The sequence below is a fragment of the Lepidochelys olivacea genome, assembly GCF_965140295.1.
Source record: "Lepidochelys olivacea isolate rLepOli2 genome assembly, chromosome: 2".
NCBI classification, from domain to species: domain Eukaryota; kingdom Metazoa; phylum Chordata; order Testudines; family Cheloniidae; genus Lepidochelys; species Lepidochelys olivacea.
In genome coordinates, this window is record NC_140412.1 from 53,367,415 (window position 1) to 53,389,174 (window position 21,760).

Below are 21,760 nucleotides of genomic sequence, written 5' to 3' on the forward strand. Positions count from 1 at the left end.
AAGCTTGCTGTATTCTGGTTCCATATTCAATTTACCTGTACTAGAAATCTTCTACAGATGTGCTCTTGATGAACATGAAGCAGAGTCTCTATGTACATATAACTATTTGGCTACTAAAATCTAGAAATGTTCTTTTTAGAAAGAAACACTTGAACCTTTGGAATCTTTAAAGCTAGCTGAATTTTAAGTGACTAGTGTCCTTAGGACTAGAACCTACATTCTGTTTGTTGTACACAATAGCTTGTAACCCCTCCCCTGAGCTGACCACTTCCCCTCTCCTGATTTGAACAAGTACAAACATTTGGGGGGATCATTTGCTACCACCAGGTACCCCAATTGTTGCCTGCCATTTACCAGGAGGAGGGACGTGGGGGGCCTGGCTGGGGAGGGGGGTGGAGAAGACTGACTTGGCCAGGGGTGGGTGATGGGGGCCTGAGTGAAGGGGTGGAGCCAAAGATGGGAAGAGGTGGCACAGGTGGGGCCACCACGGCCCAGGTGTCCATGCTCTGAAAGGCAGCGGGTCGGTAGTTGTGCCACAGGGGAGGCTTAGCCTCCCCAGGCCCATTATACCCTCTTCCTAGGCTAAAGAGCCACCTAACCCTGAGAATTCAGGGTGGAACCAGGATTGTCCCCCAAAAACAGAGGGGAGGAGTACATGTAGAAGCCCACAGTTCTCAAAACAAATAGCTGGTGCAGAGTTAATGGGAGTGGGTTAATGGCTTAATGGCATCCATACAGGATTTCAAAGGGCAAAACTAAACAGATACTCCTCTATAGAGTCCCTGCATGACATGAACCTACCTGTATAACAAGCCTGATAAATAGACTTGTTTACAGCAGAGTTGATATCAGTAGTGTCTGAATACACTAAACTTAAGATACAACTGATCCTTAGACAATTGTGCTACTGGCAGATGTGGCATAACTCATAGGGATTGGGAATATTTGAGTACTCTCAAACTGCTAGGAGAACATAGACTTGTATTAATTAAAAAAAAAAGGCTATTAACTTCTAACTAATCTAACCACTGTAACACAATGTAATTTCAGGTTTCCTCAAGGAGCAGATTAGTGAGATGTAAACAAGGCCAGTCTAACTCGCTTTCCCAATTTTTTTCCCCAGTGCATAATATACTATAACTTTCTATTTCTACAGAACGCCATTAGGGGGAGCTCAACTACTTATTTCAATACCTAGGCTGCTTATTAATGCTTTTAACTTTGTCACATTTAACCTTCACACTGCACTTAATACTATTTGTTCAGTGCAAATCTAAATATTTAATTCAAATATGAGTTGGGTGACCAGATAGCAAGTGTGAAAAATGGGAATGGGAGGTAACAGGCCCCCTCATAAGACAGCCTCAAATGTCAGGACTGTCCCTATAAAGTCAGGACATCTGGTCACCCTGAATATTGGAATAGGCAGTGAGCTGTTCTTAAAATCCCTGATTAGTCCCTTATTCCTCTAGTGCAGCGTTTCTCAATGACCCATCTATGGACCATTGCTGGTTCCTGAGATCTTTCTGACACAGTTTAGGAAGGCAGCAAGGTATCAAAGGTTGCACTAGAGCAGTGTTTCTCAGTTTTTTTATAACAATTCCCCATTTGCTGAGGGACACATTTCTTGCACCTCTTATGTAAGAGGAGCTGGTAGAAGGCACTGGATGCTGCTGTCAGTAGTGGTAAAGGAGCCTCCAGAAGGTTAGATGTTGGCTCTGGCAGAATAAACAAATGTGACAGTCTAGTTCTTCTGTCTACAACAGGGGACTTTACTGTGAATTACTAGTACCTAGGATCAAAAATGGATTTCTTTAGGTCTGGGTGGAGAAGAATTCAGGTGCCCCGAACCATTAAGTTTCAGCTGTCTTTACACTGTTCTTTGGGTGAAGCTACAAAATTCTCATATCAAATGCACCAGACTAGGCCTTGTCCACAAGAGGAAAAAAAGTAGTAGTGGAGAGAGGGTATTTGGAACTTACTCTGCTTGAGTACCTTAGAACAAACCAGTACAGATTAATACCATCGAATAAACAAGCTTCTCCCTATTCCTAGCCCCTCACATAACTGCATGGATGCAATCCCCTTAGTGCCTCCCAACCCTGCTTGAAATTAAGATAGTTGCTTAGCTGTCAAGCAGGCTACTGATGTAGCTGCACTAGTGCAATGGACAGATTCTGTCCAGAGAATATGGAGGTGCTCAGTCCCTTAGAGGAAACTGTTAGTCTAAAACCCAAAATTGGAGCTCAGCTCTCCAACTTGTATGAGCAAGTTCTCGTTTGTACCACAGGTACAAGTAGTGCAGAGTCCTTTTCCCTTTGGGATTTCAGACCTGGCAGTTACACTATCACCATTTAAAGAACTTCATAAAAAGGCATAAGGGGACAGTCTGCTCAAACTCTAAAAACATTAGTGTCTTAACTGGATGTGGTGACTTCTAAACCAAGTTACTATTTACATCTCACATTGGAGCATAATTGGCATACTTCAAAAAATTGGATCTTTCTACCAACATATCTATTGTATACTCTGTTCAAGTTCTTAAAATAACTTGAGCACTACTCAAAGGTCATCGGTCATGGTGTAAAACACTTAATGTTGTATTCCCGTATATGCCTCCTTCCATAATTAACCAAGTAGGCTAACTAGCTGTTCAAGGACACTAATGTTGCCTAGTAGAGCTTGTTGTGAAAAACATTAATTTTTGTTCTCTGGCTTAACTTTCATTAGCTTCAGATTTTGGGCATGTGTCAACTACAAACTTAAGTTGCCCTGTGTTACCCTTCTGCCATGGTGCACATCCTCCCCAGGAGTGCTTCCACCGACTTAAGGGGGTAGTGTTGGGGACACTGAGAACCCAGGCTCTTGGCTCTGCAACTCTCTGTTCCCCGATGTAAGTGACCTGCAGTGTATACACAGACATGGTACCGCCTAGCTATACCAACATAATTCCATCTCCACAAGAGGTGTAGGGCTGCTTATGTCTATAGGTCACTTACATTGGCAGGGGCAAAGCAGTAGTGTGTACACAACATGATTAGGTTGACGTAAGATGCCTTATGTTGACCTATCTCCGTAATGTAGACCAGGGCTTTGAAATCCAGGAAACTATGACCAGCTCAACTGTTTTTGCCTGTTTAGTAACAGCCTTGCTATATGGTTCATATGTTAGCTGGCTTTTGCTGTCCTATCATTACTTGCAACAAATTATGCATTACCATACTACTAGCAGAAGTTTCTGAGCTCCAGTTCCTTTTTAATATTCCTTGTACTCCAGCCCTGTGGCTATAAAAATCTAGGCCTTTTAAACAAGCAAACAAAACTTGTTGACATTCCCATGGGATGAGCTAGCTTAAATTAGCAAAGATCAGCACTTTAGCAATACCTTATCAGTTCAGGCTTCAAGTTATGGTTACTGGCACATCTAAGAGATTCAGTACTATTTTAGGTCCCCTCAAGTGACTAACTTTGGTGTATCTACCATGAAACTAGTACAGTCACTTCAGATAGCATTGTAAGTGCTACCTCAGGAGCACTATCCAAGATCCAACTTGGAACAGCATTAAATATTCTTGATGAAAGCCAACAAGTTAAGTCCTATACCTTGGATTCAGGGTCCTTAGTGATTTGGCAAAGAGCTCCGAGAACCAATGAAGGAAGTTCTTGGCATGTTGCATTGAAGGAAGTGGGTTTAGCTGAGGAGAGCAGTGTACATAATCGTCCTCTGAGGAAAGACTTGAGACAAGATTAGTACATAGCTGTAAGGGTTAGGCAAACAGAATGCTTGAGTGCACTAAAGAGAACCAGGACACATCCTCATCTGGAGCATTGTGTCCAACTTTGGTTATATTTTGAGATAACCAGTCCAAGGAAGAGCCACTGAAATGACTAGATATGGCAGGTCTAAATGGGGCACTTGTTGATGCATCAATTGCATAAAACTTACCTGAGGTTGTGTTACATACTTGGGTACAATCTGAACTAAATTATAGCTGTCTCTCATGCCCTGTAACCTGGAGTGCCCTTTACAATGTTTTGCTGCTGTAGCCTCCAGTCTGAACTGCTCACAGCTTCCAGCATGTAAGCCACCCCCAGGTGTGTCTGTGTGCTGCGGCCATCCAGCCATACCTTGGCTCTTGCCAGCCTTGGTTATATTGCATGGTGACTCCAACATGCTCTGTCTGACTTCCCCTAGAAATGTATGTTTTGTATTGCCCAGCCCTCTCCTAGACAACACAAATTCATATAAAGTCCATATTTCTTTGATAAAAGTAATGTGTACACACCTTGCTACCCCAGTAGAGTTTCAGACACTTCCATTTAAACAAACTGGATTCGATAAAACAAGTTTATTAACTACAAAGATTGAGTACAACTAATGAGGCATAAAAGTGAGAAATGTTGTACCTTTATTTTTATTATAAACTCAACTGGTGCCTGACATAACTGTTAACTTTGCTCTAAATTTTTCTTACCACATGCTCTGAGCAGTCTCTCAGTGAAAGCTGACCAAACTTCTTAGACCAGAACCCCTTTTCCAGTTCAGTGGCTGCTTCTTTTGTCCCTTCTGGTGTAGTGAATCAATGGACAGAGGAGAGGTGCCTTTGGGTGTTTGTCCCTCCTTTTTATGGTGTCAGTCTTCCTCTTGGAAAATGTTTCCAGCTGAGATTCTGAAGACAGTCTATGGAGAAGGCTGTTCCCTGCTGCTTTTCCTCAGTTGTCTGAAGTTTGTCTACCTTTCCTACTTGGTGACTGTTTTTTACTGCTTAAATGCAAATTAAGCACAGAACCCATTCCTTTGTTTGACAGACCTGTTTGTCAACTTCTTCTGTGGTTTGGAATGTGGTGTTAACACTATACAGGGAAATCTTATAACTCCACATACAACTTTGGCGCACATTTTATCAAGACAATATTGACCAGCAAACTGAGTTTGTTGTTTTTTCAGATACTACCTCACAAGACTACTTAGTACAAAGATTATTCATGTTTTGTGGGTGTTGAAGCTGACCACTTGCAACAAACTGGTTTAGTTGTCCTTGTAGCTGAAATGGCAGAGTTTCTCTGCCACTGAGGTAAAAATGACCAGTGAAATCTTGCAAAAGGGTCATTCAGGTATATCCTACGTGTTGGTGCCAAACATAAAATGGTACTGGAAGCACGTCCAGAACGGTGAAAGCTGTCTTCATCAAGCAATTGAAAAATCTGAATGCTTGATATCTGCCTTTTATCTGAGTTTCAGTGGACACTAAGCAATGAAAAACTTGAAGACTATACTTTGTTCTCACGCTGCCCTGACAGGTTGCTCCAGCAAGGGTAGGCTGTTATAACTTAACCCAGTGCCTGATAGGCATTGCAAGGCTGGCAGGTGATTGATGAACTACTTATCAGTATCCAAGTCGATACCAGCTGTGGGCATCTTTCCATCATTGCAGTATGGGTCCTGCCCAGGCCAGTGATGCAACTGGAGATCACTTTTTTTACCAGCAACTGCAGTCAGTCCTTTAAGAAACTCCAAGAACTATTGTGATCCTGGGAAACTTTAATGCACAGGTAGGAAAGGATAATGACACCTGGGCAGTACCAAACATTGCATGTCTCTGGCAGACAAACAGGAACCAGACACTGGCTGCCCACCACATGGTGATCATTGATTTGCTCTTGTCACTTATTCACAAGCAGATCTGAGACCACCCAGATGGTTTTGCTACGGCCGATGTCTTCAGCACCACTGACCACCAGCAATAGATGTTCAAGTTCAGAGATGGTGAACTTGACGCTTTTGCTGTCAAAAGAGCACCTCCAGTTTTGAAGACAGATGATGGGCTGAAATAGTCCAATTCAACCAAAAGCTCTTTTTTACAACCCAGCTGTCAGATGGCTTTCTGTCTTGAATGGTGTGACAATCAGGCCAGATGATTGCAAGAGGGTCCTGGAAGGTGGATATATTAGTCCTAGAATGTTAAAGGCCCTTTTTCCTCCAAGCTGAGAAGGGGGTCAGTTAGGGACACCTGAATCCAATTAAGGACTGCCTGATGTCTTTAAAAACCTCTCCTCTTGGGAGAGCAAGAGCCAGAGAGCCAAGCTGCTGCCAGGTGAGTGGCAGCAGGGAAATAGGCTGTTCCAGGCTGCGAGGCTATGCTCCTTAGCGTAGGGGAAACAGCCAAATCTGAGGGCCTGCTAGGGGAAAGACTGACCCACGAGGGTGGGGGTGGCCAATCTGTGGCTCCAGAACCACATGTGGCTCCTTGTCTAGGCACCGACTCTGGGGCTGGAGCTGCAGGTGCCAACTTTCCAATGTGCCGGGGGGTGCTCACTGCTCAACCCCTGGCTCTGCCACAGGCCCTGCCCCCACTCCACCCCTTCCTGCCCCCTCCCCTGAGCCTGCCATGCCCTCGCTTCCCCTCCCCACCCCCCCGCATGAGTCTCCTGCATGCCACGGAACAGCTGATTGGGAGGTGTGGGGAGGGAGGGCGAGGTGCTGGGAGCAGGTGGGAGCGCTGATGTGGAGGCTGCTGACATTAGTAAATTCTGGCTCCTTCTCAGGCTCAGGTTGGCCACCCCTGCCCCAGGGCAACCAACTGGATGACACAAGGGGGGCAGCGAAAGGTACCCCCTTGGGTTTTTGTATGAGACTGTTTCCTTTTTGTTTGGTAGAGGATCACCCCTTAGGCTGACTCTGAAAATGCAACCACGGGAGCACAGAAGGGAGAAGGCAAACCCTGCCAGAGTGGGGCTGATTACCCTAGGCCTGCCAGCAACAGAGGGGGAAATGCTAAGTCTGGTGAGAGAAGAGGTGCCTTGTCACAATGGCTTAAAAACATCAAAGGCCACTTCCTCTGTCATCTAAGCGCACAGATTCTAGTTTTCAGTGCTGACTGCAGCCAGATCAGTGCAGGGGCCTCAAGCGTTCAAACTTCCTCAGTGGATCTTTAGAACTAAGAAAAAAGTGAGGCTATAATGAGGCTACAATGAGTCTTTAAAGACACATTTGACAAGCACAAAAGGAAAGGCTGAATGGATTTGATTTCAGAACTTCATGGGACGTCTGTGTGTAAATCCTGGTTGACTCAGGCAGCCCGTGTAGAATAGGGTGCTGTCAGGTATGATCTCTGCACCCTTTTATTCAACTTAGCAGTGTTTTTTGGACACCAGCTTGTAGAGGAAAAGATCAGGATGACCATATCACCCAGAGTCTGCAGATCAGTTCCATTGATGGAAAGTGCATTTTGAAATGCTCTTTCCAGCTGTCTGTCCCGGCAGTCCCTCTTCCACTTGAGGAGTAGGAAGTAAAGGTGGAACCACTTTTTTTTTTCTCTGAGATCCAAATAGTCCATAAGCTGAGGTTGGCGGGGGTTGGTTACACTACCCCTGAGTTGCTACAGACATGAGAATTGTTGTACTGTGGCTGCATAGTCCGGAAAACTCCTAGCTGGTGTATTAAAAACCATCCCCCTCTGACCAGAAGAAAGGGGCTATTCAGTTTTTGAAGATAGCAACTATATATCCAGGGGAAGTTTTCACTTCTGTTAATGTCTCAAATGAACAATGCACTTTGAAAAAGGCCAGGATACTTGGGGCAACATTAGACCTAGTTATTCTATTGTCCATGAGATCTCTACCTTGAGACTGCCTTTTGAGGATGTCTGAATTTTAGTAAGCAGGGTGCTGCACTTACATGTGGCCTTTGATTCAATACATTGAACAAGTCTGTGGGAGCGGATAAGGTGGCTCAGCATCACAGAGAAGGTGGTCACCTGCTAGAACTATATTGGAACAAAGCTGTATTCAAGTCAATGGCAGATAGGAAACCATGGTGTGTATTGCCACAGGAATGTGGGAAGGCAGTTTTGTCACCCTCATTGTTCAGTATCCGTGTTGATTGGCTCACAAGTTTAAGAAGGCAGCTGCTGGTGTTAAGCTCAGCACTATTCTGCTGTAAATTCTCAAATATGCTGGTGACCTTTTTTGTTGGGCTTAGTTTGAAATTACTGTAGCTGATGGCTGACTTAATTGGGCAAGAAGCCATGAGCACTGATCTGATTATTAAATAGGCTAAAACGAAGTCCCTGGTTTCTGTCATTAAGCTGTCCAGATGGCAACTGTCATGTATGTTTGGGTAGTGTTAGTGGAGGATGCTTGAAGGATGTGGACATTTGTATAGCAGTAGCTGCTGCTGTGAGGCCCTTCAATGATCTCTAGGGATGTCATGTCATCAAGCTTGCTATAAAGTTGCAGATCTGTAGAACCACAGTTAAACTGTTGCACAGAAGCAAAATATGAGCACTGAGGCAGGCTGAAGAACACCAGATTGACTTTTTTTACTTTTGTTTTTCGTTACCCTGCAACTTGATATGGAGCAGCTAAGATAAGAAGTTAGGATTTCTGAGGCAATTGCTGGTTTGGCTTTGATCAGCCCTGGTTTGATTTCGGTGGCTTTCCTGATATGGAAGGCCAACAAATTCCAAAGTGCGTGTGCCAAAGAATGCTGCTATGTGGCCCGCAATCACGTGTCATGTCACCAATGCTTTTGGCGCACAAGATTGCAGTTATGCCCGTCATTGGCATATCAAACCAGACCACCTTAAGCACCTAGCTAGCCAGTGACCTGGATGGTGCTCTATTTGCAAAGAGGCTGTGTCCCTTTGCAATTTGTGGTTGTGTGTTCAGTGTCTTTTAAACTACAGGGGGTGGGGGAAAAAAAACTTAGACAACAATGGAAAGTGGCTTCTGGCAATATCTTCCTTTGGTCTTAAATGAACAGACTCCAGTTATCCGTTATGATTCTAACAGTGTGACTTCAAAAGCTGAATTGCTGGCTTCCTCCACTAGAATCCTGTGTGTTGGAATGGGAAGGGTGGGGAACAGCAGTGCAACAGGACCATTTTAAAAACCAAACCTGGACACACTACATATCATCTTGCCCTGTTGCACTGCTTTTTCCCAACCTGAAAACCCTGTTTTCTAGCAATGTTGTGTTCTTTTTTTTTTTAAACTGATCCAGAACCTTAAAGCTGCATTAGCTGACTTAGTCTTTGATCTTTGAGGGTTTATCAGTTCAGGTTTATCGCTTGGATTGCTTATCTACGGTTATGCAGTAAGTGGCTTTAAGGTTTAGATGGTGTATACCCCACTTCAGTTTTATTGGGGTAAGGCATTTAAGGGGTATGGGAACACTGACTTGGTTGAAGGGTGTAGGTTTAAAAGGCACTAGTTGGGCAAGTATTGACTAAATTCAGAATGGCCTAGTAAGGTAATCCCCCAGTTCAGGTCACAGTCTAAAGCTAATCGCAACATAAATTGGCAAAGTGATGGCCATGTAAGAACCCTTTTAGCATGACAGCACTACCCTGCCAGTTCAAATAAATGGAATATGGTTCTGGTCTACGAAGTTATGTGACAATGATCATTCAGTCCAGGAAAGTGATAGCTGGCTGGCAGGGGACTAAGCTTTTTTTAGTGCTAATTCTGGAGTGTGGCCTTAAAGGCACCAAAAGACCTCAAGAAAGAAATGTCCATAGAATTTCTATTACATGGACAGAGCCTGGTGCTGCGCAGGACAAGTAATGCACCCTGTTCCAAAGCTCTAATGATAGAACTTAATGTCTACCTAGTTACAGGGTAAACCACTAGAATCCCAGTCACTCTTTGGGCAATATGGAGCCCTCCTACCCAACTCTTTCACTTTCTGACTTTAGTGTGGAAGACCAAAGAAATATCTATTGCTGAAGTGTGCTTCAGATTCTAAGGCTGTCTCCGCTGAAGATGTGCTTTTTGCTGTGTAAACAATTCAAATCAAGGCTACAGACAACTGGAACTCAGTTTCTCTAATCAAGCTTCCTGAAAAAAATGCACTTACTATAAGGTAGGGGGAGATGGACTGAATTAATAACCATTATATGTGTTAGGACTATATGAAAAGCATACAGCTGATTCATTCATAAATGCAATCTGCGATAGTGTAGATCAGACAGCCTTATTGAAATGTAAGCAAACATGCTTTCTTAGCCTTTCCCATTTGAGACAGCAGTTAATAAGATGGCAACACTTGTCACATGATCATTGCCAATTAGTATTAGCCCTACACTGTGAAATTGAAACTAGGTAGCAGTTGGTATCTGAGGAACAAATACATCTGTGCCCAACTCTAATCAAATACATGTTCTGTTTTTTTAACATTGGTTAACAGCTCTCTCTACACATAGAAAGCTCTCTGCACTTGTGATTCATGTAGAGAAATACTAGCTCTTGTTCCTCATGCCAAGTACTAACTCTGAGAAGTCTTGGAACACTAACTGATCACAATCCAATTACTTGTAGCATATAAGAATCTTGATGCTAATGCCTGACCGAACCATTTTACATCACATTCAGGCAAACTTGGTTGTAATTGGCTAAAGTGCATTAAGTCCTGAATAATTGACCTTCTTGACAGCCCTTGCACAAATAGCATCTAAAATGGTGTAAACCAACAGCTGAGCACTTAATCTATTGACCTCCTACACCTCTCACATTTTTAGGGTAGAAATGTTTTCTACAGCAGTTCGCCTCATAGAAGCTGAAATGCTGATTATAGCAAGCTGTGCCCTATCAGTCTCTGGGGCAGGTATGTCTAGAAAACTACTGCCCTTATTTCTCTCAAACCTATGCCCATCTCCTGCCTTTCATCGCTTCTGCTTGCTCCTAGTTTTGTCAGCCTGTAAAGAAGCAATTAAATAATAGTCCTAAAACTTGTGGGTGTAGTGCTTAAACAAGCAACACTTCTGAAACAGAAAAGGTAGCAGGGTGGTATCCGAAAAGGGTTGAGCTCTAAGCTGGCAAAACTTGACTCTTGTCCTCACGGGATACAGGAAGATGAGGCAGTTCAAACTTCCTGCTAGGGAATGTAGCTGTACTGATATTGCCACTATAAGAATGGAATTTCAGTCTGTGTGGTTTTTCACTTGCTGTCAAGAGCATAAGCATTCTCCAATGTGTGGAACAGCTGTTATGGACTGGCCTAAAGTAGCTAAAATCTGCATCTGTGACCACCTCAACTCCTGCAGATAGTGCTAAGGCAAAATGGAAAGGGTACAGCTTATGGGAGGTGATGTGTAGTGCTTAATTTGTAATGAAGGAGGTACTGGGGCTCAAGTTTTTTTTTTTTTTTAAATTTTCATAACGGACTTGGCAAGCACAGAGGTGCCAGGGCTAGGAACTGCCAAGCCTAGAGGTGCTGGGGCTCAGCCATGGCACAAATTAAGCACTGGTGGTGTGATCAGAGTGGGGAAACTAGCTTCAGCCAGAGGTCAGGCTAAACCAATCTTGCCATTCAAAGGCATATAGTGCATGACTCTTTGGCAGGTCATTTCATAACAGGGTCTCTTGCTTCACATGGGAGTCTTCCTCATAGATATATAATGGAGGAGGCTGGGAAGCTGTGATCACATTGAGGAAATCTTGGTTTCTGGTGCTCTTACATGTGTCAAGCAGGTCCTTACTGGCTGTAAGGAAACCAGTAAAACACTGTCAGAATAGGAACATCTGAGAAGAGGATGACTGAAGACTTGTCATGGTATTGGAGCCTACCTCTCTTGATGCATCTCAATGTACTACTTTGGCACCTAGACTAAATCAAGGGAAATGTAATAGGCAAAAGCTATCTTTCTCAATGTTTCAAGGCCATCCTTCAGTCTGCCTCTTCCACCTTTGCGATCTCAACTGAGATGTGCATTGTTGGAACACTTAAAATATACAGTAGTACCCCAGCAACACAGACAAATTGTGGTCTGGTCTTGCGTTGTAGATGGAAACAAACAATGTTATCTGAATGCATTATGGCTTGTGAACAAGCTCTGTTCCTGTACTGTCTTAAAGACCAAACTGTTGGGATAGCTGTTCAAAAACTTGAGACCGTACCGTAGTCTCTGTTTCACCTAACCCAGTTTGTGCGATTAGTATGTCTGTCTGAGGCACAACAAAGATAAGTCGGTCAATGCTTGTAAATTCCAGGGGCTGGATGATAGGAAAGAAAATGGAAGTTACTTATTGACACTCATGCTTGACAGGACATCTGCCACTTATTAAATCTAGCAATGTTATTCTTAGCTGTTCCTGGATACTTGGGTAGATGCTGTAACTAAAACTTACCTTTCAGCCAGGTGGAAACTTTTGTGGCACAATCCTCAGCTGTTTTTCTAATGCAGAGGTTAGGTCACAATGGCTTCTACATGGGGCACAGCCTGGAAGGTACAGAAACTTATGCAGTGCTCACTTCAGCAGAATTTTCTGCAGAGAGCTTATTACTCTGATGCTCAATCTGCACTGGTTTCCAATTGGCGTCAAATGCTTTAAAGGTGGTCTGCAATCAGCAGAGATGACTGAGCTAACAAGCCTGGACTCACTCATTATGTTATGGTTCCTTTCTACAAAGGGCCCTGATCAGGATTCAGTACCCCAACCTGAGTGAGGTAAGTTGCAAGGCCCTTTTTCTTGAATGGGTAGGGAGAAGGGAAAATGGGATAACTTGACAAGACATCAGTTTCTAGGGAACTGCTCCTTTGATCTCCTCCATGGTCTGTTCTAGGAATGCCCAGTCAGGTCTCGGGCCTCTAGCCTTCTCTCTATAGATTGGGAGTTTTGGGCTGTAGTCCCCTGTAGTTCACTAATCACCTGAGCAAGCTAATCTGCCTAAAGGCTAGCACCTGCAGTTTGCTTTCTCAGGAGATAATGACAAATTAGTTACCAGTAACCATGCAGCTCTTTCTGACTAAATTAATTAAATCAAAAATTTATTTTCAGAAATAGAACAGAAACCGGTAAAATGTACAAGAAAAATCCCAGGGCCCATAGGACAGAAGGGCAGGTAAAAATTATTCCGACCCTTTAGCAAGGATTTTTGGGGAGAGGGACATGGACCAAAGGTCACATCCATTTGCTGGATCTGAAAGAAGATTAAATCTGTTTTTGTTTGAATTCAGTCTCTTATTCCAAAAGCTCTTTCTTTTTCTTGGGCCTTTAATACCTGTTTGAACCTGTGTGTGTGTATATATATGCCAATCACTCCAGGAATGGCACGTCTCTGGAGCTGTTGGTTGCATTCAGATTGTAATCACCCCCGACAATCATCTTTAAGTTCCTGGAGGAACTGTGGTAACCTTCCTTCTCTTCCTCCCACTCCACTCACAATGGAGTTGAATACAATTCCTAACCTACAACAATACACAAAATATTAACTTGCTCTAATGTTCTAAGTTCTAGTGAACATCTGTACTCGTGCCAATTTTGCCTCTAAGTATAAATGTGTTAAATTCCTAGACTCCCTACTGCATAAGTTGTGTAGCTGTTTCCAACACCCCGCCTGCCTCTTGAAAGCATGTAGTGAAGCAACTGGGGGAGTAGAGCAATAGATTGCACTAAAGTGGCATTGTCCCAGTATGAAATAATCCAGAAAACTTCCACTAATTTTTGTGGAATATACTGACTAGCACTAAATAGGCTTTAGCCACAGCACCGGGTGCATGGGTTACTAGGGTAGATGAATAACATTTCCTCTGTAGCTTGTGAAACTTAGACTTTTTGTGCTCTCTGTAACCAGTTTGCCCATTGCAGGCCCCTGCCCTGGGTCTCATCTGGAAGTATCTTGAATATATTGGTAACTCTCTTCTCAGGTGTCAAATACCACTTTAAGTATATTAGACTGCTGAGATGGGTGCTGCATTGTAACCTTGCTAGATAGAATCAGTGCTTTTGTTTGACTTTTTATTTTTGCTAGCCACACAAATTACAAACAGTTGTTGCACAGACAACAGGATGCCATGCACAATTTCTTATTTCTGTGATTAAAAGTCCTACACAGATGGCATATAGAATAGATTATGGCTAGTAATCCTTTTGTGTCCTAGAAGATTAAGGATATCCTGGTACAGCTGCAGTCAGCTGACTTTTCTTTTTTAAATGATTGAAAATTCTGGCTGCAGTTCTGCAGAAGACATCCCAGAAGCCTATGCAGTGTGCTGCAAGTGTTTGTTTACCAAGGGAACGGTCCGTAAAACCCAGCCCAGGTTATAGATTTACAAAAACTTAACCACCTGCTATGCCACAACTACGACATGGCTCGGAAGTAGTTTATTAAATGTGTACTGCACTTGAGTCACATGAACGTCTAAAGTCGTCCAAAGGAAATAAAGTGCAGTGTGGGAAAGTACAACATTTAAATCCTATGGTTGGGATTACTAAGTGAATGAGGCTGCACAACGTTGAAAATCAGAATGAATGCTTCCGTGGATGTTGATCTATATTAAGGAGTGAACATGCATTCTGAACTTTCTGGGATGGATTGGAGGGATACAGATCTAAATGAGGATTATAAATCTCCTTTTGATTTCAATAGTGGCATTAACAAAAACTATCTCTACCTGTCACCTAGTATAAACATCTCTCCACCTGGATCACCTGTACAGAAGAATTCTGGTAACTTTTTCCTTAATATTTTTTTGCAGGGGAGAGTGGTGAGTGTACTAGTTTACTTTAATCTATGTAGAAATGATTACCTCTGCAGCAAAAGCAATCAAATTCTGGGAAATCTAAGGGCTGGCATTGTGGGGGCCAAATTCTGCCAAATTCCTATTCTGGCAACATCATTGAAAGAAAGGGTTACAGTTATAAATGAGGACAATTTGGTCCACTGTTCCCGACTTGGGAGGCTTACTGGATACAAAAAATGCTGTCTTGTGGAATGACCTGCATTACATATGCTTCACGGACTGACTAAAATTGACTTCCTGCTGTAAACAAGCTGTTTGGGGTCTGAAGTAGACTGAGGAAAAACAAGTGATCTGAAAATTTTTGCGGGATGGAGATACTTAATAGAGCTAAATAATTGCTTAGTTTCATGTGAATCTTGCATCAAAAAAATCGTAAGATGTACTTCAGTTTAAGATTGCCAGTGCCCCAAAATGGTGGAAATTGGACATTAACTTTTTTGGTTCTGTGTCAAAGTATTTCCCAACCTAACAAAGGTCCATAAAGTCTTTAAATTACAATGCCCACATAATTTCTCCTCCGCCCCCCTTCCCCCCCCCCCCCCAAAAAAGCTGCAAACTAACTTTCTTGTGCACACAACCAGCAGAGTCTGGTTCAGATGAATACTGCTTTTAGTGCCAAAGAAGATGCCTTGGTCTAAAATTAAACATTTATAATTACGGATGGACTGGCATTTTGAATTTGTCTTGACCACTTGTGACAGTACTCCCTAGTTGGAGAACTGCCAACCTCTGGCACCCTCCTATGCTCATTTTCTTGCTTCTGTTCCTGCCCCATCCACCCACCCTTCTTTATGCTAGTGAACAATTGCTCTCGTTCTCCGGTCAGATCTGAATGCAGTGTGAACAGGAAGTTGCTTGTAAAGTGATAAATGGTTAATAAATGCAAAAGAATATGGTACCTTCCCCTCCCTCCCCCTCCCCCCCCCGAGGACAGAACGAAGCATGTTTTAAAGCTAAACTACAGGGATGGAAGAGACTGTTTGGGAACTTGGTCCTCTGTAGATAGGAGGCCTAAGGTATTAGTATGGAGAAAAGAGTAGTTTCTCACCAGATTGACTAGAGAATTAGTGAAATAACGTGCAAGTGAAAGTTGAGCCAGAGAAGTTCTTCCCAGATTGAAGTTAAAATGAAAACCAGTGACTCCTATGGAACAAGGACAACTCTGCTCAACATCTTCACCTTAAATCAATGTGGGAACTCAAGGTACGCATCCTCAACGTGACCAAGAGTTCCCTAGCAAAATCAGGGGGAAACTGACTTGGCAGACTGTAAATTAGATACTTCATGCCTCTCCTTTGTCAATCACAAAGCAAAAATCCCTTCCAGTTAGCCTGTAAGAAGTTATGTGAGTAAACTTAAGATCACTAGCAGGCCAGATAGATTAAGAAGAATCTTTAGTATACATGGAAACATTTCCCCCCCCCGCCCCATTCATGGGCTTTAAACTGTTGTGCCTATCATGGTATTTCACATCTAGTCAGACTTAACTTATCCCTATTTCTGCTTACTGAGGGCAAAGTTCATGGAAAATATCAAATTTACAATGACTGGGAAACCTACAACCTTTCAACATAAAAACGGACATACTGGTCCATCTAGCCCAGTATCCTGTCTTCCGATAGTGGCCAATGCCAGGTGCTTCAGAGGGAATGAACAGAACAAGTAATCAAAGACCACATTTCCTGTTCCCAGAACTAGTGGCTCAGATCATACTGACTACTCCTAAATCTTAATTTTTTGGCAGAGAATGAACATGAGTAACTTCAGGTCAATAGGTAACTTTTTTGAGACCATCAATATCTTGTGTGTATGGTTCTAATAGTAATTCATTTTGTAGTAGCAGAACAGGGAAGTCTGTAAACAAGATTTCTCAAGTTCCTAAGGAGATGTAGTTCTCAAACTGTGTAGCAAGTGCTAATTACATCTTTTAAAAGCCAAGTGCTTTCCCTCTTGATTTTGCAAACCATTTAGATCTCAAATGAGGAAGACATCGGCTCAGAAGATGGGTTTAAAAACTTGATAATCTGAGATGCTAAAATGAAGATGCCATTCCTGCTCTCCAGACTAACATGTACTGGGTTAGTAATTGGAATGTTGTCATTGGAATTAAACCTCAAAAGTCATGAGGTTGCCCATGCTAATTAGTCAGCTAACATACACTGAAAGACTTTTTTTGAAAAAAGCACCAGGTAGGTCTAAATTGACAATGTATTAATTTCGGCCATCCTTAGATATGTAAAGGTAACTAAATTACCCCACACAACTTGTGGCCATCCAACTAGTTTAACTTCTGAAAAGTCATCCTAGCGTTAATCTATTTTGCAAGCATCTTAGAATGAAAACAATGTAGCTCCTTAAGTCCGTTCAGTCTAGACTTTAGCTCCTAAAGAGCTGACAGTATCCCAAATGTACAGTGGAGGAGAACTCATAAAACAAAGAAAATATCTTTCCCCTTCTGCAAAATAAGGGGATTAGATAGCTGACTTCTTACCTTTAAACTTATTAGGTGATAACAACTGTTACTTATGTTTTGACATGAAATTGAGTCAGTCAGTCACTTGCTAGCAAATGTGTCAATATTGTCTACCCACCTCAGATGGAGAGCTTTCCACATGCTACTGGCAGGATGAGATTTTTAAGCTTTTTGGGAAGTTCAGATCTACTATGAAGGCTGCTTAGAACCCTGGCTTCAGGACTAACCGAACTCCCACTAGGTATAGGGAAAGAGGACTCTGAGTAGCAGCGATTTCCAGTCTCCTGAAAATGTGGCATCACAAAATCCACCTTTGCTGGTAAGTGGTGCAGAGTTTGAGGACTAAATGCATATGGAAACCTATCTACAGTTTTGACCTGGGTGGTTGAGAGCTGAAGATTGAGGCTTGCTGTACTGTGAAGAGGATTGTGCTGCTCATATTGACCCTATTCCTCAAATATATAGAAGTTGCTAACAATCTGGCATGTTTCATTAGCACTGAATTCACATAAACTGTTTATGGATAGATAAGCCAGATGACTGTTCCAGTCAGCTTGTAATTAAGATGGTGGATGAATCCCAATTAACACGTGATTAATGCACAGCACAATTAGTGCGTTCATTTTTATTTTTTAATGTGCGTTAATCGCAGAACCTCTGGGTGGGAGGGCAGCATCAGCTGCTACGGAGAACCTATGTCCAGTCAGGCACAGTAACACAAGCAGTCACCAGAGGGCAGGAAGAGAAGAGGCTAGAGAAAGATGTGGTTTTCATCCTGGCTCCAGCAGAGAAGTAGAGATCCTGAACGAATTCCCCCTCCCCCTCCACAGGTGTCCATATTTCTTAAAGTAAAAACAGGATGACTAGGGGCTTGCCTGAACTGCACTCCCCCCCCCCCCCCGCCCCAGGGCTGAGCCCTGTGCTGCCTGTGGCCCACCAGCAGCAAATTTCTCCGCTTTCCTGCTGATGGGCAGTGCTGCCTTCAGCTAACCCCCAGGCAGCAGCCACCACACTGTGCTCTGCCTTGCAGCTGGGACAAATGCCAAGTTTTGGCAAAAAGTAAGGACAGCCAGGACAGAGCTGAAATAGGGTCCGGTCCTGGCCAATACGGGACATAGCATCATCCTAGCCAGCCCGTTCCCTATTGTTCCCGGCCGGCCCCTCACTTCTAGGACCAATCCCCCTGTGTCGTGCTCCATTGCCCCTAGCCAGCCACTTGCTCTGGGGTACCCTGTAGAGGACATAGGCCTGGCAAGCTCAGCCTCCCTGCACCAGCCTCTCCTCCCCTGCGGTATGATGAGTCCCTGAGGTAAAATCACTCTTCCTTGCAAACAAGGGCTCGCTCAGCTGAAGGGAGACCAGCTCGCCTCCTTTTACTGAGCTAGCCCAATACCAAAAACCACCCTTCCAGAAGCAGCTGCAAGACATCTCCCTCACCCTCCTGCACAAGTTATTGCTTGCTCCCTCCCGTTGTCAACCCCTGCCCTCACCGATTCTTCTCCTGTACACATCATTACTTACTTCCCCCCCATTCCCCGTCCTCCAACACTGAATGCTTGTTTGTTTGAAGTGAGTGGCTGAACAGGAAGTAGGACTGAGTGGACTTGTAGGCTCTAAAGTTTTATATTTTATTAAATGCAGTTATTTTTTATCATGAAAGTTGAACTTACAAATGTAAAGAGATTGCACTACAGTACTTCAATGAGGTGAATTGAAGTTTTTTTACAGTCCAAATGTTTGTAATATAAATTGAGCACTGTACACTTTGTATTCTGTTGTAATTGAAATCAATATATTTGAAAACAGAAAACATCCACAAATATTTAAATGGCATTCTATTTAACAGTGAGATTGATTTTTTTTTTTTAATTGCTTGACAGCCCTACTTGTAATATACTGGTGTCCCAACTCTAAATTCTCAAATCAGAGTCTCTACTTGGTTTTATTTTTTGTTTCATATCTTTCCACTTATTTTTGCACTTAGAATATCAGGGTTGGAAGGGACCTCAGGAGGTCTAGTCCAACCCCCTGGCTCAAAGCAGGACCAATCCCCATATCCCTAAATGGCCCCCTCAAGGATTGAACTCATAACCCTGGGTTTAGCAGGCCAAAGCGCAAACCACTGAGCTATTCCTCCCCCACTGCTTGTTCTGAAGTAGTCAGTTAATTACTGAAGTATAGGACTGAGCTACTCTATTTCCAGCTGAGTGTCATTTAGTATTAATTGTATTAAATTTTAACACATGAAAGCCAGATAAGTCTGTTAGGATTCTGGAAGCTATCTTGGCTGTGACCCTGTATCCACTCCTGGCCCTCAATAGGGTGTCTGAAAGCATTAAGTACAGAAATTCCTTACTGCCATAAAATGGCAACATATTTTATATGTGCCCCAATTATCCTTTGGAGAAAAGAATACTACAAAAAACTTTGGATCCAGCAAGCTGTTCCAAACATTACTCAGTTGCTTGTATCCCTTCAGGAATAAGGTTTTCAGGCAGTCTTGGCTCAAGAGCAAGTAGTTAACATACTTTTTGGGGAGGCTGTAAAAATGGTGGTGTTACCTTTTGGCACTATAGTAAGAGTGGGTATTTCAGGTTTGTTTCTGGAGAGTGCCTCTTAACAGTTATATGGATGAAAACACTGGGATCTGTTTCCTAGAAAATAGATTAGGCGCACTGGCTTATCACAGAAGGGTCTGTCTTTGACCCTTTGAGGTGTAAGGCATGTCCTTTATTTTCTTGTGATGTACGCTCTAGGTTTAGCAGGGTTTTTTGTTGTTTTCCAAATAGAAAGCCAATTCTCTTGATGTAATATCCTTATTTGCTGTCCACATACTATTGTGCTTGCATTGCAAGCTCACTGGTGTAGGGACTGTTTTATTTACACAGCTCCTAACTCAAGGGAGTCCTGCTCCATGATCAGGGTTTCCTGAGTCTCTGGTAATACAAATCAAGAAGTGAGAATAAATGGTTTAGCAAGAATTACTTGCCTAATGAGCAGTAACACTGAACAAATTGCTGGTAGATCAGAAAGTATTAAGGTTGGAATCTATTAGCTTTACACTTTAGTGCTGTGTCCACCAAGGTTGAAGCCAAAAACTTGTTAATCAAACTACTGCTATGAAGCATACATTTAGTGGAGATCACAGTACATGCCAGTACTTAAAACCTGTTTTGGTCTGAAAAATGAGGCCCAGGGCTTGTCTTGCTACTATCAGAACAGCAGATTCAACCATGAGCTCTGGACAAGATGGCTCTCCTTGCACATCATTAAACAAGGTTCTTCAGGATAAATGTTTAGAGTTACAATTGGCAATCTCACTGAAAGCTGTGAGGTTGTACTGCTAGAACTGTCTAGAGGTCTAATGACTTACAATGAGAATAGATTTCAGAGTAACAGCTGTGTTAGTCTGTATTTGCAAAAAGAAAAGGAGTACTTGTGGCACCTTAGAGACCAACCAATTTATTTGAGCGTAAACTTTCATGAGCTACAGCTCACTTCATCGGATGCATACTGTGGAAAATACAGATGATGTTTTTATACACACAAACAATGAAAAAATGCGTGTTTATCACTACAAAAGGTTTTCTCTCCCCCCACCCCACTCTTCTGCTGGTAATAGCTTATCTAAAGTGATCACTCTCCTTACAATGTGTATGATAATCAAGGTGGGCCATTTCCAGCACAAATCCAGGTTTTCTCCCCAACTGATCCTAAGGAGAGTGATCACTTTAGAGAAGCTATTACCAGCAGGAGAGTGGGGTGGGGGGAGAGAGAACCTTTTGTAGTGATAAACACCCATTTTTTCATGGTTTGTGTGTATAAAAACATCTTCTGTATTTTCTACAGTATGCATCCGATGAAGTGAGCTGTAGCTCACGAAAGCTTACGCTCAAATAAATTGGTTGGTCTCTAAGGTGCCACAAGTACTCCTTTTTTAATGAGAATAGAATCCATCTTACTTAGTTTTGAATGGCCAACTTAGCAGCTAAGTATAAAATTCCTCATTGGTCTGTAAAGGAGATGTATTCGAAAAGCTGTAGACCTGGTGTCTATTTAACAAGGCACCAGGCTTCTTTCCCAACCCCCAGTTACGAAGGCCAAAGGACAGAGAATATGGCTGTTCTGATCCCACCTTAGTGCTAGGTGCTACCTGTATTTTCTTTGGGAACTTGGACTGGATGTTAAAGGATGACAGGCAGTACTTTCCCCCAGCTACAGCAGGGGACTGGCAATGGAGATTCAAGAATGTCTGCTTTCTTTTTTCCTATCCATCCTACATGTATAAGAAAGGGCTTTCCAAACTAAGGAAGCTGATTTCAATGCTGATGTCAAACTAGGAGGCCCTTATATAAGTGCCAAAACAATTGCCTTAAGGATTTCAGTGCTCCTTAGTACACAAACTCTGGCACTTTAGTGTTTGTCACAAGAACAAATCTTGCAGTCTCCTTGGAGACTGCCATACATGTACCATCTTTTCTTACCATAGAGTTCTCTACTAATCTTTCTCTCCCAGGTTTGCTGAGCTCAGACACAGTACCTGAGGTAGGAGAGGATGTTGCTGCTGCTACTGTTAATATGACAGAAAATCTTTCTGAACAAGAACAGGAAGAACTGAGAAAAGAACTTGCTAAGGTAAAGAACAATCTGTATGCAAGTGGCTCTCACTCTGAACGAAATCTTTCAGAAACCAGCAAGTTCAAAATTTGAATAAGATCCTTCTCTAAAGTGGCTGTCAAAATAGAAGTCTGGAGAGCACTGA

At 42.8% G+C, this 21,760-nt stretch overlaps 1 protein-coding gene across 4 annotated transcripts in view; it reads left to right on the top strand.

Moving 5' to 3' along the window:
* The window catches only part of LOC311516632 (tumor protein D52-like), a 195,208-nt gene that overhangs the window by 18,489 nt on the left and 154,959 nt on the right, over positions 1-21,760 (top strand). The window contains exons 1-2 of one of the 4 annotated variants that reach the window (XM_084620907.1): positions 14,148-14,451; positions 21,515-21,633. In XM_084620907.1, the coding sequence (XP_084477033.1) occupies positions 14,292-14,451; positions 21,515-21,633 (279 nt within the window). In that variant the 5' untranslated portion in view covers positions 14,148-14,291. Of the gene's footprint in view, positions 1-14,147; positions 14,452-21,514; positions 21,634-21,760 lie in introns of those variants that run through there. The other 3 variants (XM_084620908.1, XM_084620910.1, XM_084620909.1) reach the window with 3 other exon arrangements.